This window comes from Arachis hypogaea, chromosome 16 (assembly GCF_003086295.3).
Source record: "Arachis hypogaea cultivar Tifrunner chromosome 16, arahy.Tifrunner.gnm2.J5K5, whole genome shotgun sequence".
NCBI lineage: Eukaryota > Viridiplantae > Streptophyta > Magnoliopsida > Fabales > Fabaceae > Arachis > Arachis hypogaea.
The window spans coordinates 113,430,049-113,449,202 of NC_092051.1; the positions used below are offsets into that span (position 1 = coordinate 113,430,049).

A 19,154-nucleotide genomic window follows, 5' to 3' on the forward strand; every position below is an offset into this window, starting at 1 on the left:
TACGTTGAAGAGGAGCAGGAAAAAATTTCAGCCAGCCACTCACAAAGCAATCAGAATATAAAGCAAAAATATCATGTGTAAAGTAAACATAACATATGCAAGATTAAACTCTACCTTTTGTTGGCCCGACATAAAGTTTCAACCATGATTTGCAATATCTCCTAAGTCCTCTTGAATATTTGTGAGGAACCACTTCCAGGCATCCTTGGTTTCAGCCCTTACAACCCTATATGCAACAACGTAAAACTGGTTATTTGCATCCTGTGCCATTGCTGCTAGAAGCCAACCCCCATCATATGTTTTAAGAAAACAACCATCTAAATGTAACAAAAGCCTACATCCAGATTTGAATCCTTGCTTACAAGCATCTAAGTATATATATAGTTTATCAAATACAGGAGGAGCTTATGGAATTGGCATGAGCTCCAATTTGACTGTTGAACCTGGATTGCTACTGAGGATCTGATCAGCATAATCCATGAGCATCATGTATTATTCCTTTTCGTTGCCTGATGAGCGGATATTTTATACACTTTTTGGCTTAGTTTTCATATAGTTTTTAATAGGTTTTATTTAATTTTTATTAAGTTTTTACAGGTTTTAGTGTTAAATTTACATTTTTGGATTCCACTTTGAGTTTGTGTATTTTTGTACCTTTTCAGATATTTTCTGGCTGAATTTGAGAAGATGGAGCAGAAGTCTGATTCAGAGACAGAGAAAGCACTGCAGATGCTGTCCAAATCTGACCTACTCACATTAGGAAGAGATTTTCTGGAGCTACAAAAGTCCAAATGGAGCATTCTCAATGGCTATGGAAATCTGACTTCTAGAGCTTTCCAGAAATATATAATAGTTTATATGTTGTTTCAGATTAGAAGGCCCAAAACTGGCGTCCAACACCAGCTTCCTACCCTTTCTAGAATCCAGCGCCCAAGGAAGCAAAGCCCATTATCCAAAAGCCCAGAGATGACTCCCTAGCTGGCGTTTCACATCCAGAAGACCTCATAGCATGTGGATCCCATAAATCTCAGCCCAAACACTTACCAAGTGGGCCTTAGAAGTAGATTTTAGCACTAAAAATACTGTTGTACCCCTACTAGTTACTAGTTTAGTATTTAAGAGACTTTTAAGGACATCATCAACACTTTATCATCACTTTTCTCTTTATTTTCATTTTCACTATTGTTTTACACCTCAGTATGAGTTTCTAAACCTCCTAGGTTGAGGGGAGGAACCCTGTTGAGTCCTATGAATTAATAAAAGTACTATTTCTTCTTCTTCGATCCGTGTCTGATCTATCTCTAAGATGTATATCCCAATCTTCATCGTGATGAACAGGATAATCTGACAAATTAGATCTGTTCATCACACCAAGACGAACGTGCCTGACAAACACCCACGTCTATTTGGGTTCATGTGAATACTTGGCTAGAAAGTATGAACCAATAGCTATGGATTTACATCTCTCAGACAGTTAATCCACGATTTTGTTGGGGACTTCTCGGGACACCAGTTCAACTGATCTCCAGGGAGATTAAGGACTCCGTGCTATAGGCTAGATCCAAAAAGCAACGTTCTCTGATCCGAAAGATTCTACCTTGTCTGTGGAGTTTTGAGTAGGATCGCCAGGAGAATGACTTGCTAAGTGCTTCACCCTCCATTGGATTGAATGATCAAGGTACCTAACGTTCATTCTGTAGCAGAGGAGATCAAAGACCAATGGTGTAGCTTTGATCACTTATAGCCTGCCATAGAAGAAGATTATTCACAAGCAAAAAAGATAAAATTGGCGCAGTCCTAGGTCAGAGACATGACAAGCTTATGCATGTCATTTACTATGCTAGTCGCGTATTGAATGATGCACAAAAAATTACACTACTACAGAAAAGGAGCTACTTGCAGTGGTTTATGCCATTGACAAGTTCAGAGTAGGATCTAAGGTCATTATTTATACTGACCATCCTGCTCTAAAATATCTGCTCACTAAGCAGAATTCTAAACCCAGACTTATAAGATGGGTATTACTCCTGCAAGAGTTTGATATAGAAATTAGAGACAGAAAAAAGGACAGAGAACAAGGTAGCTGATCACTTGTCCCGGATTGAGCCAGTAGCAGGGGCTTCTTCTTCCTCTACTAACATATCTGAATCCTTTCCAGATGAGCAACTTTATGCCATCTAGACAGTACCTTGGTTTGCAGACATTGCAAACTACAAGGCTATACGGTTCATTCCCAAAGAGTTTTCCAGGTAGCAAGCCCGGAAACTTATGCATGATACAAAATACTACCTTTGGGATGAACCATATCTCTTTAAGAGATGTTTGGATGGAATAATCCGATGCTGTGTATCTGAAGAAGAGGCACAGAGAATTCTATGGCATTGTCATAGCTCTGACTATGGAGGACACTTTGGAGGTGAGCGGACAGCCACTAAAGTACTCCAAAGTGGCTTTTACTGGCCTACTATCTTTAAAGATTTTAGAGAGTTCGTCCATAACTGTGATAGTTGCTAGCGGGTTGGCAAACTTCCTCTCATAGTCACAGCATGCCTCAACAAGGAATCCTAGAGATTGAGTTGTTTGACGTATGGGGCATAGATTTCATGGGACCATTCCCGCCCTTATACTCAAACACCTACATCCTTGTGGCAGTAGATTACGTGTCTAAATGGGTTGAAGCAATAGCAACCCCGACTAATGACAATAAGGTAGTAATGAAGTTCCTCTAGAAGAATATTTTCAGCAGGTTTGGTATCCCCAGGACACTAATCAGTGATGGAGGAACTCATTTCTGCAATAGACAGCTAGATTCTGTCTTAAGCCGATACGGAGTTCGCCATAAAATAGAAACACCGTATCATCCCCAAACTAATGGGCAAGCTGAAGTCTCAAATAGAGAACTGAAGCAAATCTTAGAGAGGACAGTAAGTGCCTCTAGAAAGGATTGGGCTAGAAAGCTTGATGATGCTCTGTGAGCATATAGAACAGCTTTCAAAACCCCCATTGGAACTTCACCATATCAGTTAGTATATGGGAAGTCCTGTCATTTGCCAGTGCAACTAGAACACAAAGCCTATTGGGCTACTAGGTTCCTCAACCTTAATGCTAAAGCAGCAGGGGAGAAACGGCTGCTCCAACTAAATGAGTTGGATGAATTCCGCTTAGAAGCATTTGAAAATGAAAAAATCTATAAGGAAAAGGCAAAGAGGTGGCATGACAGGAAGCTAGCTTCCAGAGTCTTTGAACCAGGACAGAAAATCCTGCTGTTCAATTCAAGACTCAAACTGTTCCCTGGAAAACTCAAATCCCGTTGGACAGGACCGTTTGTGATTACTAAGGTATCACCATACGGGTATGTAGAACTTCAAGGTAAAGAAACTAGGTTCACTATCAATGGACAGAGGGTTAAGCATTACCTTGAAGGAGATATAGAGTCAGGAGGCTCAACACTGTTACTAAGTTAAGTACAGTGAAGTCCAGCTAAAGACATTAAAGAAGCGCTTGTTGGGAGGTAACCCAATAAATACTCATACTTTATTAATTTATCTAGTTATTTTCATTCTCATTAATTTTCTTTTTAATTTGTTTTAATTATGTTTTCAATTAATTTTAGTGTCAGTGATCTTGTACAGTGCTTAAACAAAGACAAAATGATATAGAACAGTAAACAGAATACCCTGGAGTAAGAAGCTTACTGGCGTTTAAATGCCAGTAAAGGTAGACTGTTGGGCGTCTGAACGCCCATGGTGACAGCAGGGAGTGGAAAAACCAATCACCAAGCAGGTGATGGAGAGCTCCCAACTAGAAGATGATAACCTAAAAAGGAAGGCACCAGAGGCATCCCAAGAGATCCCTCCAATGGAGTACTGGGACCATCTGAAGGCATCTGTAATTCACTTACAGAGCACACTAGATCAACTCAGAGAGGAGCAGCAAGATCAAACTAGCATGATTTGCAAACTGATCAAAGAGCAAGAGATGCAAGGGCGTGATCTTGAGGGGCTGAAGCGACAGAAGCTTTCCCCTAAAGAGCCCAGCGCCCCTCCAGCTCAAGAACCATGCGCCTTTCAAGTTGAAGAGCCAGGTGTCCCACAGCCTGAAGAAAACAACATCCCCTAAGCTGAAAGTTGTTGAGTTTCAACTCTGTGGTTAATCTAATTCTTGTTTTTCTGTCTCACGTATTTCTATCCTAATTTAGAGTTGCATGATCACTAGTAGTAATTAAGTTTTTAATTTTATTTAAATTTTATGTTTTTTTAATTTTTAGGATTACATAAGCATCAGTAGTAATTAATTAATTTTAATTTTTTCAATTAGCTATAAATTATTCCCCTTATCATCATTGAACATGAATAAAATAGTAGATTTTTTTAGAAGAAATAAAGATGTATAGATTTTTGAGCTTTCCAATAAAGAATAGTTACATTAATTTGATTAGGTTACATTACTTTAAATTTTCTGAATGAAAGAATAAACAGTGCATATTTGAAGTTGAATTTTAGGATGCTGGCTCTTGAAAGAATAAGAAAAAAGGAAAAATATTATTGATAATCTAAAAAATCTAAAAAAAAATTAATTCTTGACGCAAGAAAAAGCAGCAAAAAAAAAAGAGTATACAGAAAAAGCAAAAGAAGTAGAAAAAACCAATAATCCTTTAAACCAAAAGGCAAGGGTGAAAGGGCCCAAGGCTTTGAGCATCAGTGGTTAGGAGGGCCTAAAGGAATAAAATCCTGGCCTAAGCAGCACAACTAATTTGTCCTTAATCCTGTGATTGTGGCGTGAAGATGTCAAGTGAAAAGCTTGAGACTGAGCGGTTAAAGTCGTGGTCCAAAGCAAAAAGAGTGTACTTAAGAACTCTGGACACCTCTATCTGGGGACTCTAGCAAAGTTAAGTCACAATCTGAAAAGGTTCACCCAGTTAAAGTGTCTGTGGCATTATTGTATCCGGTGGTAATACTGGAAAACAAGGTGCTTAGGGTCACGGCCAAGACTCAAAAAGCTTTGTTTAAGAATCAAAATAAGCTGAACTAGGAGAGTCAATAATATCATCTGGATTCTAAGTTCCTAAAGATGCCAGCCATTCTGATCTTCAATGGATAGTGAGATGCCAAGACTATTCAGAAACAAAAAGCTGCTAAACCCGCTCATTTAATTGACTGATCTTCATTGAAACTTAGAAATTTATTGCATCCTACTCTTCTTTTTCATCCTATTTTATTTTTATTTTCTTGAGGACAAGCAACAGTTTAAGTTTGGTGTTGTGATGAGCGGATATTTTATACGCTTTTTGGCTTAGTTTTCATATAGTTTTTAATATGTTTTATTTAATTTTTATTAATTTTTTACAGGTTTTAGTGTTAAATTCACATTTTTGGATTCCACTTTGAGTTTGTGTGTTTTTGTACCTTTTTAGGTATTTTCTGGCTGAATTTGAGGAGATGGAGCAGAAGTCTGATTCAGAGACAGAGAAAGCACTGCAGATGCTGTCCAAATCTGACTGGCTCGCATTCGGAAGAGATTTTCTAGAGCTACAGAAGTCCAAATCGAGCGTTCTCAACGACTATGGAAAGATGACTTCTAGAGCTTTCCAGTAATATATAATAGTTCATATGTTATTTCTGATTAGAAGGCCCAAAACTGGTATCCAACACTAGCTTCCTGCCCTTTCTAGCATCAGCGCCCAAGGAAGCAAAGCCCATTATCCAAAAGCCCAGAAGTGACTCCCTAGCTGGCGTTTCACATCCAAAAGATCTCATAGCATGTGGATCTCATCAAATTCAGCCCAAACACTTACCAAGTGGGCCTTAGAAGTAGATTTTAGCACTGAAAAGACTGTTATACCCCTACTAGTTACTAGTTTAGTATTTAAGAGACTTTTAATGGCATCATCAACACTTTATCATCACTTTTCTCTTTATTTTCGTTTTCACCATTGTTGTACACCTCAGTATGAGTTTCTAAACCTCCTAGGTTGAGGGGAGGAGCCCTGCTGAGTCCTATGAATTAATAAAAGTACTATTTCTTCTTCTTCGATCCGTGTCTGATCTATCTCTAAGATGTATATCCCGATCTTCATCGTGACGAACAGGATGATCTGACAAATCAGATCTGTTCATCACACCAAGACGAACGTGCCTAACAAACACCCGCGTCTATTTGGGTTCATGTGAATACTTGGCCGGAAAGCATGAACCAATAGTTATGGATTTACATCTCTCAGACGGTTAATCCATGATTTCATTGGGGACTTCTCGAGACACCTGTAATTTGCTCTCTTTTTCATTTCCACCTAAAACAAGGAGGTGAATCTTATTAACATAATAATTTGTGATTCAGATTTTTTGTTTATTCACAGAGAAAATTGTTAGATTTTTATCGTCTATAAACATTTTAACTTTTGATTCCTGATAGTTATTAATATATATGTGAAGATATGTATTTTAATTTGAGTAATACTATATAATCAGTAAATATTATTATTTTTTGTCAGTATTTGATAATAACTTTTACTCATATTTATAAAAATTTTATATACAAAAAGTATATAATGTGTACCTATATTTATCAGAGTAATAAATATAGTTTGTACTCACATTTTTTTATAGTTTGCACACATAAATTAGTAAAATTTATTTGTTAAAGATAATTTAGTGTTTATACTAATCAAATGATTATCAAAAATACTAAAAATTATTAGTTTCCAAGAATTTCACTTTTAATTTTTTTTATAATTTTATATTTTTATTTAATTATGACCGAATTAATTGAATGAATCAGTCATCTATCGGTTGAATTAGTGATCGGTGTCCAGTCATATATCCGTTAATTACCGGTTCGGTACTGATAAGTATGGGCCACAGCCCAATCTCTATTCACTTACCTGCCGATAGACGAGAACGACAGCCCGTTTTTTGTCCTGCATCACTCTCACCTCTTCAATGTGGCTGGTGCTATCTGTTCTCTCTCTACCGTCTCCGTAGCTATGTAATGTCGGCAAGGCTGCAACATGTGAGAGAGCTGCTACCCATCTAAGTTTTTTTGGCACTCAAATCCAACCAAGTTTGCCAAAACCCAACAAAAATCAATTTTATCAGTGGAGCGTGAATACATGCTCTAACTATGTAAACATTTCCACATTTCTCTCCTCTTCCTCCTTCTCCTCCTCATTCTCCTCCTCATTCTTCGCATTCATCTTCCTTCTTCTTCATGTTCCTCCTCCTTCTTCTTCGCGGTCTTTCTTCTTGGTTTTATTCCTCTCAAAAGAGTAAATCAAGAAAAATTTTGAGAAAATGAAAGAAGAAGGATAAGATGAAGAAAAAAAAATGAAAAAGAAGAAGACGAAGCGGAAGATGAGGAGGAGAAATTCAAGCCAAACAAAACCAAATGAATCTAAATTAAACTAAGAAATGAACCGAAATTTTTTAAGGAATAAAAACTTTGGTCAATACTTAACAACAGTATTGAGTGAACCTCAGTTAATTCATAAATTAACCAAAATTAGTTCATATTTGAACAAAAACCAACTAAATAACCACACATGAACAAGTTCATCAAATTCAAGCGAAACGAAACCAAATGTACCTAAATTAAATTAAAAAATGAACCGAAAATTCTTAAGGAATAAAAAATTTAATCAATACTTAACAACAACATCAAGTGAACCTCAGGTAATTCACAAATGAACCGAAATTAGTTCAGATTTGAACAAAAACTAACTAAACAACCACACATGAACAAGTTCAACAAATTCAAGTGAGACGAAACAAAATGAACCTAAGTTAAACTATGAAATGAACCGAAATTTCTTAAGGAATAAAAAATTTGGTCAATACTTATCAGCAGTATCAAATGAACCTCAATTAACACACAAATGAATCGAAATTAGTTCAGCTTTGAACAAGCAATCAAAAGACTCAATCATTGATAAAAACACATCCAATTCATTTCCGGATCCAAATGAACCTCAAATAAACTAAAAAATGAACCGAAATTATTTAATAATGACACTAGAGAAAATCAGAACCAATAAAGATGATAGCAAAATGTTGGTGTTGTTAGTGATGACGATAATAAAAGAGAAAGATAACAAAAAGGGAAAATAAGAAGAAGCAACATCGGGAAGAAGAAGAACATGCGTGCGCGAAGCGACCGTAGTGAACGTGCGCGCATGAATTTAAAATAGAAGCGACGACAGTGAACATGTGCACGTAAATTTAAAATACTTGGTTAGACTTGGTTAGAGTTATGACTTTGAGGTAGAAATTTATTCTTATTGAATATTATTGACTTGATTTGTTAAGAATATGGATGAGTTCAATTTTAAAATTTCTATTGATGGATTAGTTCAGGTTATGAAAACCGGGAGGACAAGAATTACGGTTCGGTTAGAAGTTATAATCGCCAAATTTAAAAACCGTTTTTGAACAATTGAACCGGCTGAAAATTGGTCGGTCGAACCGAACCGCAATAAGACCGGTTTTCACCTTTTGAATGGAAACGACGCTGTTTCGTTCTTAAAAAGAAAAAAAGGAAGGAGAAACGGTAACCCACTAAGACTTGGTTTAGTAAAGCTTTTTGGAGAGGTGCTTGTGCTTTTTAAAAGCTCAAGCTCCTCATTTTGTATTTGGTAAATAAAAAAGATTATGTGCTTGTGCTTGTAGCTTTTAAAAGATCGGGGTACTTTTGAAAGCACCTAGGATAGAGCTTTTCAAAGTTGGCTTGTGCTTTTCAAAATTTAAAAGTCTAATATAACCTCATATGTTAACTAATTTTCAAATTTAATGTTTGCGTTTATGTCTATTATAGTATTTCTAAATTTTAAAAACTATTTTACCAAATACAATTGATGTTGCTTATGTGAGTTTTTTAATTTTGATATGGGGAAGGTGCTGGTGTTTGGCAGCGTTATGGGCTTTTGGGGTGTTTGACGGAGATGTGACGGCGTTGTTGAAGAAATCGGTGGCACCGACGGGGGTAAGGAAATCGGTGGGACTGATTTCAGGGAGGGAGAGGTGCGCAAATCGGTGGCACCGATTAGTGACCCCCTTGCCACGCGTCGCGCATGCAGGTAGCTCTTGGGTGGCCCGTGACTCCTTATGCGTTTCACCCACTCAAAACCGGATACCCCTATCTCTTTCACCCTCCAACACTATCTCTTTCACTCCTCACAATAACTTTCCCTTTCTGCTTACTCTCAACCCCACCATTTCACCATTGTTGGACCACCTTTATCTCAGTGAAAAATTTCAATAAAAATGCCAAAAAAAAGGAAAACCAAGGAAGTAAATCAATCGAAACTTCATATTGTTAATTATCTTGGAGATCCAAATTATGTAAGTTTTTTTTTTAATAATTTTATTTAATGATAATAATAGTGATAATTTTAGATTTTATTAACTATATATATTATAATGGCACTAAGTAGAAATTAGAAATTAAACATGTATGTATGTATAATTTTATTATTAGGTGGTTAGAAATAGAAATAAAAATAGGAATAAACCTTGTATGTATGTATGAAGATGAAGATGAATGTTTGTACCGGTGTGGGAGGATGAACTGGGTTTTTTTTTTATGTATATTATTTAAAAAAAAAAGAAAAAATAAGTGTTTGTAAAAAATAATGAATGAAAGAGAAAAAAAAAATAAGATCTGTACATATTAGATTGGAATAGGGAGATATTGATATATTGTTGTTGTTATTATCAGTATTAGTAATTGAATTAAATTAATTATTATGATTAATAATAAAAATTTTATTAATTATTTTAGTTATGATCGTTAATTATTATGATTAATAATAAAATTAGTGTATGCTGTTTGAATAATAATAATAATAATAAATTAGTATGTTGTTTGGTTTATAATAATAATAATAATAATAATAATAATAATAATAATAATAATAATAATAGAAAAATTAGTATGTATGCTATTTGAATAATAATAATAATAATAATAATAATAATGATAATAAAAATAATAATAATAGTAAATTAGTATGCTGTTTTTTTATATGAATAATAATAATAATGACAATAATAATAATAATAATTAATAATAATAATAACAATAATAATAATAATAATAATAATAATAAAAAATTAGTATGCTGTTTGTTTATATGAATAATAATAATAATAACAATAATAATAATACTAATAATAATAATAGAAAAATTTAGTATATATGCTGTTTGAATAATAATAATAATAACAGAAAAGTTAGTTAGAATTAGAATGCTATTTGAATAATAATAATAATAATAATAATAATAATAGTAATAATAATAATAATGAAAAATTAGTATCCTGGTTTTTTATATGAATAATAACAATAATAACAATAATAATAATAATAATTAATAATAATAATAATAATAATAATAATTAATTAGTAGGTTTTTTTATATGAATAAAAATAATAATAACAATAATAATAATAATAATAATAATAATAATAATAATATGCTGTTTGTTTATATGAATAATAATAATAATAATAACAATAACAATAATAATAATAATAATAATAATAATAATAATAATAATAATAATAATAATAAAAGATTAGTATGCTGTTTGTTTATATGAATAATAATAATAATAACAATAATAATAATAATAATTAATAATAATAATAATAATAATAATAATGATACTAATAATAATGAAAGATTAGTATGCTGTTTGTTTATAATAATAATAATAATAATAATAATAATAATAATAATAATAATAATAATAATAATAATAATAATAATAGAGGCTGATTTACTGTGTAAGGTTAATTGATTTCTGTTATAAGGTAATGCATATGATTGAAGAATTTTTGTATAACAGATTTAATGTGTATGTTTGAATTGCGATTATGCTGGGAATTAGTTTTAATGGACATGTTAATCATAATTGTGTTTTTGAATAATATAGTTATATTATACTTGTTCTTATATTGGAAAATGTGGTATTGTAGGCTTTGAGGATGTTGATGTGCGATCATTTACACTCGCCGGATCCATATAACCAAATTGTTGAGGCACAGTTATGCGAGACTGGATTTTATTATGTATCCCAAATTGGAGTTATTAAAGGCCAGTCAGCAATGATTAATGCTCTGATTGAGAGATGGCGGCCCGAGACTCATACTTTTCATTTTCCGGTTGGTGAGTGTGCCGTGACCTTGGAGGATGTGGCGGTAATTCTCGGCCTGCCAACAAATGGTCTTCCGGTTACAGGTCCGACCATGAGTAGCTTCGAGGCATTGGAAGCCGAGTGCTTGCACCAATTTGGAGTTGCACCCAGCAAAAATGACTGTAGAGGGAGCTTTATAAAATTAACGTGGTTTAGGGGTGTGAGAGATCGTATAGTGTTGAATGATGATGTGCACATGCAGATGTATGTAAAGTGTCACATAATGTTGTTATTTGGGAAAATTCTGTTTGCAGATAAGTCAGGTGCAACGGTGCACTGAAAATTTTTACCTTTGCTCCGTAACTTCGGTGGGATCATACAGTTTAGTTGGGGTTCGGCATGCCTGGCACACTTGTATAGATCATTGTGTAGGGCAACTCGTGTCGACTGCAAGGAGATGGACGGTCCACTGACACTGTTGGTCAGTTGGGCTTGGATCCGGCTACCATTTCTAGCGCCGATTCCTGGCAATCCCCGAGTGTTCCCAATTGCAAACAGGTCATTTTGATTAAAGTATGCATTGAAAGAATTGATAGAAATTGTATTCTGTTTATGGTAAGATAAGTTAACAAATGGATTGTCCGTCTGCAGGTGGCATAACTGGGACCGTCAAAACTATGCCTACCGATATAAAACGCTTGCGCACTACAGGAGGTTGTTGGATGATCTACAAGAAGGACAGGTATTGTGTAAAATACAAGTACCTTATGTAACTTCTTAAGTGAAGTAGTTGTTGTGTAATCATCTGACTGGTTCGATGTGTCCAGTTAGTTTGGCAGGCTTATGGCATTGGGTACATCGACCCGGACGTAATTCCTTTAGCCATCCGTCATAATTCGGTTATGTGGAGTGCCACAGTGCCACTTATATCTTTTGAATGCATCGAGTGGCATGCAACTGATAGAGTCAGGAGGCAATTTGGATTGACACAGGGTGTTCCTAGTGAAGAGCGGGATCTAGGTGCATCACACGGCGAAGTTCTAACTGGGCCTAAGAATCAAGATTGGGCCAATACCCACTCGCGTTGGGTGATGCAATGGACCAATCGATATAGTCACATTCTATCTGAAGACTTGGAGCATTTACATTATCCGTTGGAAATTTACATGCATTGGTACCGAGATGCATATGGTGACCCCTTGCAATTGTCGAACCTTGTTTTTGAAGAGAATCCAGAAGGTCCTCCACCACCACCACCGGCACCAGAACCGGAACCGGAACCGGCAGCCGTACCTCCACCACCACCGCCACCGGAACCGCCTCAACAAGGGGTTGAGTATTTTGCACCATATGTTCCTAACACGCATCCGTCTGATTATTACTCAGTGCCAGTCCCGTCACATCAACAATTTTGGGGTGGTCCACATTTTGAGTATGGAGAGCAACCTTCATTCAATCAGCTGCTTGGTTTCATGGCATCAGGGTCGCACCACACATATTCAGGTAATTATGTTGACATTCCCACCGACCATCAAGCACATTTGGGTGGTATTACTCCAGCTAGGAGGTCATTCGATTTGAGATCTCGGGTTCGCACTTCATCTGATAATTCTGGTGTCAGAATGTCTGTTGACTCGAGTAGAAGTACTGAAGCGGCGGGAGGGATCATACAAAGTGGAAACCCTAGACGTATTCCGATTACTCTTCCTCATGAGGAAACTGATAACTACTTAGTCGACCATCCAGAGGATGAGGCTGAGGATGAGGATGAGGATGATGATGAGGATGAGGATGAGGATGAGGAAGAGGATGAGGGTGATGATGAGGATGACGATGCCGCTAACGAGGATCCAGCGCCTAGTGCAGGTAAAATAAACTGTTAGTAATGATTTAGGGCTTGAATTTCTATTAGTAGCTTCATGGTGAACTTCTATTTATATTTGTATTTGTATTCCACAATGAACTTGTATTTGTATTTGTTGTATTTATATTTATATTCGTATTTGTATTCGACAATGAACTTGTATTTGTATTTGTTGTGTTTTCATAGGTACGGCCACAAGTGAAAAAGGTAAAGGTTACAACCTCAGAGCTGATCCTCCACGTCGGAGTGCAAACCGGTATACACCATCCGCCTTTAACAGGATTGCAAAGAAGTGCAGAAAGTTATACAAAGATATGAGGTGGGCACCGAGGAAGTGACGTTGTAACTATTTAATTGTTGAGAATGTTTATTAGGTTCTTACTACTATTTAAGAAATAATGTGTACTATTTACTTATTGAGTATGTTAACTAGGTTGTTATCGTTGACTATGTTAATTTGGTTATTAGTAGTTACTTATTGAGTATGTTACGTACGTTGTTATTACTTTTTGCCTATCTAATATGTTAATTAGGTTGTTAAGCCCACTCTCTATCGTGTATGTTAATCAGATTTGAAATGAATAAAAGCACCGGTTGGTCAATTCAAATGTCAATGTCGTACATAAATGTAAATCCAAACGAAATGTAAAAAAAGGTAACAATTACTCTTCGGCTGGACCTGCACTCGGTCCACCACTTTGATGACATCTACTGCGACTATGGCCCTCGGCCCCGCATTGCTTGCATCGCCTCGGGCGACGCAACATTCGAGTGTCCATCTCATTCAAGAAGCGGGTCATCTTTGGCCGGCCTTTGGCTACCCGTCTGAGGAACGGGTTTCCAATGAATCTAGGTCCATGATAAGCAGGCCGCGTTGTCGGATTTCCCAGTGGTCGAAATCTAGCTCTGTATACTCGTCAAACTTGGTCCATCTTGTAAACGTCATTAACGTACACTTGCCAATCCAACCTCTGATTTGCACAACACGCAAACACGTATCGACACGGAATTCAGTCAACCTGGAATTCACCACAGTCACACCGATGGTGGCGTAGGTCAACTGCATACTCAACCCCACTAGGCATCTCGCGTACTTCGAAGACTTCATTTTCTCTATCAAAACAGCTAACCTGTATGTTACCTGATGCTCGTTGATTTGCATGCAGCTTGGTTGTTACCATCTCAGAGAACACAAGTCCAGCACTGATTCGAGCTTCAGCCTCGGCTCTTTTCCTAGTGAACAACTCATTCAGTCTGTAAAATGTAGCCTTAACAAGTGCAGTGACTGGAAGATTGCGTGCACCCTTTAAGACGGAGTTGATACATTCCACAAGATTGGTGGTCATATGACCCCATCGGTAACCACCATCAAAGGCCAAAGCATACTGCTCACGAGGGATCCGATCAAGCCAGTTGGTGTAAGCCTCACCCCGTTCCTTTAATCGTTCATAGCACATCTGGTACTCCTTGGTCGTCCTCGAGTATCCTATGAAAAACATTCAGTCAACTATGAACACCATTCTATTTGATCGTACTTACAATAAATTCAAAGTTCATTCTATTCAAACTTACCAATGTTGACGATAAGCTTCTGCAGGTAAGGTGCCTTGAACTTCCTCAAGAAGTTGGACTCAATATGCCGGATACAAAACATATGGAAAGCTCTAGGAGGAGACCACGCCCCATTACTTCGTTCAATAGCTGATCTAATCGAATCATGTCGATCAGAGATAAGTCCGACACCATCACGTTTCACCACATGTTGACGCAGGTTGCTCAGAAAAAAGTGCCATGCATCAGAAGTCTCTCCCTCCACTATGGCAAATGCAATAGGCACGATGTTGTTATTACCATCTTGTGAGACTGCAACCAATAAACAACCCTTGTATTTTCCATACAAATGAGTCCCGTCCACCTGCACCACTGGCTTGCAATGTCTGAAGGCCCTTATACAGGGGTAATAACTCCAAAAGACTCTATGTAGAACACGTATATCAGGAACCAAATCATCCTCCTGGTAAGCTGGCATTGTTTCAAAGTGAACCACTGCTGATGGCTCTTTGTGGCACATTGCCTCAAACCATATCGGCAAAGCTTCATACGATGCCTCCCAACTTCCGAAAATTGATTTGACCGCCTGCTGCTTTGCTAACCAAGCCTTGCGATAACTGATGGTGTAGTTAAACTTTGACTGGATATCAGCAATTACTGATTTCACCTTTATAGACGAGTCAACCTCTACCAACGGCTTGATTGCTTCTGCAACTGTCTTAGAATCCAGCTTCGAATGGTCTTGAGAAATAGTAGACCTGGTACAAGTATGACTTCCATTGTACCTCCTTATCTCCCAACAGTACTTCTTCTGCATTTTCGTTACCCTTATCAACCAGTCACAACCATTCCCATATTCTGTACATTTGGCATAGAATGTCGTCGATTCCGACTCATATACCCGATAGTCCACACCTCTCCGGATGGTATAATCTTTCATTGCCTTAATTACTGCCTCCCTTGAACTGAATTCTATCCCCACTATGAACTCACCATCCGCCACAACAGCAGGGGCTGCATACATCAAAAGTAATAAATGCTTCATTATGTACTCAGTAAGAAGTCTTTCATTACAACTCAATTAACAATCACACTATACTATGTAAGATCGTTATAGTCTTATTTTTCGTTATTCCATCTACGTAAACAACAACTAAATATCATTCACAACAAAGAACTATTAATTAATAAAGAAATCAAACGCTATGGTGACAAATGCCTGGTCACATATCACATACATTACTCATCCGACTTATCGATCTGCTACTTCAGAGATTCACATAGCTACCTAGGTTTACGCACCTGCATTCATATATTGCGGAAACTCCGGTGCGTGCATAGCCTCCAAATCCAACGACCGCATGAAAGAAGGCTCCTGAAATGGATGCGGGTTTGCTAGTGCATTTGCAACTTCCGCCACATCTGCGTTCATGGCGCCGCCAGCTTCTTCTTTGTCCTCACCTTGACCGATGATCTCATAGTTACTTTCAAATTCATCTTCGCTTTCACTGTTATAATCTTCCAATTCAATGTTACGGTCCGCTTCAGATTGCTCAAACTCAATATATAACTCGATGCACGACATTCGGTCGCGATTTTCCATGTACATTGAAAACATTTCATGCATACTCGCTTCGTCCATCACATACTTGGTCTGAAATTGAACAAACCCACCAAACACAGGTAAAGGATACCTGTACAAAATACACGATACTCTCCTACAACTTTGAGAATCTATCTTCTCACAAATCACACCTTTCAATTCCTCAAATGACAACGTGAACGGAATAACAACATCTAATAGATTTTCACACACAAATTGAACTCCCTCATATGTTTGCAATAAAATCTACCCGTAATAATAAATCTTCAATACAACTCTATCATCCATAACACTAACTATTCTCAACCTCACACGAATTTTTTTTACAAAAATGAAGGAGAAGAATCAGAGAAGAGAACAGAGAGGAGGAAGAGAGGATGAACATTAGCTGAGACTGGCGAGGAAAAAATGGGGCTTCCACCATCCGCTTTTTGTATGGACTAATGGCAAATCGGACGGACCGACCGTTGCACCCCCAAATCGGTGGGTCCGATTGGTGCACCCCGTATTAAAATAAAATTCTCTGCCTCCAGTAATCGGTGGGACCGATTATTGCACTCTTAGCTAACGTTTTCTTGCACCACAAATCGGTGGCACCGATTTCATACCCGTCAGCCTCTCTCAAACACAAATCGGTGGCACCGATTTCATATCCATCAACCTCTCCCTCACACAAATCGGTGGGACCGATTCCTCCCTCTTGAAATCGGTGGCTCCGATTTCTTCCCCCAAAATTCCAAAAAACCAACGCCGTCATAACAGTGTAAATCACCTGTAATAATCATATCCCAGCATAACTCACACCCCCAAATCATATCTAAAAAAATCAACCTGCTTATGTTTATTAAAAGCTATTTTTGATTTGATTTACCAAACATAAATGCTACAACTTTTAAAAAACCATCTTTTAAAAGTTAACTTTTATAAGCTACTTTTGAAAAGTAAAAGCTTTACCAAACTAAGCCTAACCCTAGCCTCCTCTTCAGCAGCATTTCCTTCCTCTCGAGCTCCTCAGTCCTCCCTCACTCCCTCAGAATCGCATCACTTGCTCCGTCCACCCACTAACCTCCATAGTTCCATCCAAGTCTTCCTTGAAAACCCTAGCCTCCATAGCGCTACCGCTCGTCTCACCGTCGCTGCTTGGTTCGTGGTGGTCGTTTGCCAATCCTCCTGGTTTGTCGTGCTCGAAGGCCCTCCTCGCGTTCGTCCAACGCTAGCGTCTCCAGGTCCTGTTCCGTAGCTCTTCGCTCGTCGTCTGTCCGTCGGGTTCGTCAGCTCGCCAGAGTTCGTCGCCAGCTCCCGTCATCTGTCGCCAGCTCGCCAGTGTTCGTTGCCAGCTTCCTGTCGTCCGTCGATCTCCGTCAAATCTCAGCTCCCTGCCCTCGCCGACGGTAATGCCTCGGATGCACTAGAATTGTTCAGCTCTTGTTCTTGGATGATTGGCTTTGCTCACTGGTTGATAATGAATTTTAACTCTGTTACTGGCATGTTCTTGGTTGATTAGGTTTGTTCACTGCTTGATAATGAATTTTAACTCAATTACTGGCTTGTTCTTGTTCTTAGTTGATTAACTCTGTTTCTGAAATTGAAATAATGGATAAGATTACAGGAGTTTTGTGTTTTTGTTAAAATTATTGATAAAAAATGGCTTTGCTGTGCTGCTGCTGTTTTTGAATTTGTGGCTCTGTTGTTTTTAATTTTTTGCTGATGATTTATTGATTTCATGGTTTTTGTTGATTATTTGTTGCTGTTTTTGAATTTTTGTTGATGATTTATTTGATTTCTGGTTCTGTTGTGCGGCTGGTATTTTTGATTGTGTTAACGAGAGCTGCTGTTTTTTACTGTGACGTTGATTTATTGATTTCAATTACAGATTATTATTTGTTGAATGATTATTTGATATTTGGCTCTGCTATGCTGCTGCTGCTCTGATTTAATAATAAAATATTGTGTATTATATATATGCTTTCCTCTCCGGTTCGAGTTGTCATATCTATTTGACAATGAGAAAGCCCAGCTTTACCACCCCTAATTATATTAATGTATTCAATACACTTGTAACTTGAGTTTTCTAACAAATCACAAATAACAAGCAAAAAGAAATGACTGCCATAATAAAAAGAAACAAAGATGATAGGAAAACTGCGTAAATGCAATAATGCATGCATATATTAGAGGGTATGAAACTGTATTTATGATGTTTTTTTAGCCTCTAATATCATTCTTTAGTATTGAAGTCAGTGATCTTCTGGAATACACTTTGTGTAAAGTTTGATAACAAATTTGTAAATTATTAATTTGGAAGATAACATTTCATGTAGTGTTTTAAATTTGGAAGATATTTTAAGATTTATATTTAGACTATAATTTTATTTTAGAATGTTTATTGATAATTTATTTATTATTTTATTCTAAAACGATTTTCTGGTTAAATCACGGTTGGACCGATTAGACTAGTGAACTAGTGACTAGAGCGGTTCGATAACTGGTCCGGTTCTCAGAACCTTGGATTTTTGCCTCTCTTTATGAGGTGAAAACACAACGTCTAATTAAGTTTGATTAAATTCAGTTGGAGCTCTTTAATCTTTGTGATATCCAAAGGTTCTGAAAACCTAACTTGTCATCAAACCGTTCTAGTTATTGGTTCACTAGTTTATTGCTTCAATCAGTTCAACCGATGGTTCAACTGAAATAACTGTTTTATAATAAAATAATAAATAAAATATAAATAAACACATTAAAACATAATTGTAATCTAATATAAATTTTAAAATATCATCTAAATTAAAAATATTAGATCAACCACAATGTTATAATATCATTCAAATATAAACTCAAAAGTCAAATAACAAAAAAAAAAAACCAAATAAAAAATACCAACCTCAATTTGCCATCAATCATCAAAATTTCCAAATACATAATCTAAGATCAAACAGCAACCCAATGACAAGAAGTCAAGAACAATGAATTAGTCAAGAATAATGAATTAAATTGATTGATACTATCA

The 19,154-nt window shown here is 36.7% G+C and overlaps 1 protein-coding gene across 1 annotated transcript; it reads right to left on the minus strand.

The window, feature by feature from the left end:
* Positions 1-14,003: 14,003 nt before the first annotated feature.
* On the minus strand, positions 14,004-17,258 carry LOC140180185 (uncharacterized). The gene is made up of 5 exons (XM_072220611.1): positions 17,214-17,258; positions 16,756-16,919; positions 15,847-16,238; positions 14,566-15,558; positions 14,004-14,479 (listed from the first exon to the last, which is right to left on the minus strand). Exons 1-5 carry the CDS (start codon positions 17,256-17,258, stop codon positions 14,004-14,006), a joined length of 2,070 nt encoding a protein of 689 aa, XP_072076712.1.
* Between the last annotated feature and the right edge of the window lie 1,896 nt (positions 17,259-19,154).

What these genes read in the sequence shown, in the direction of transcription:
- LOC140180185 (XM_072220611.1), bottom strand. Translation starts at nt 17,258, where the DNA reads ATGGAGGCTAGGGTTTTCAAGGAAGACTTGGATGGAACTATGGAG. An exon ending in TGTTTGAGAGAGGCTGACGG is followed by an intron (nt 16,239 to 16,755) that starts GTATGAAATCGG and finishes TATTTTGTACAG; the next exon opens with GTATCCTTTACCTGTGTTTG. An exon ending in GAAGCTTATCGTCAACATTG is followed by an intron (nt 14,480 to 14,565) that starts GTAAGTTTGAAT and finishes TGTTTTTCATAG; the next exon opens with GATACTCGAGGACGACCAAG.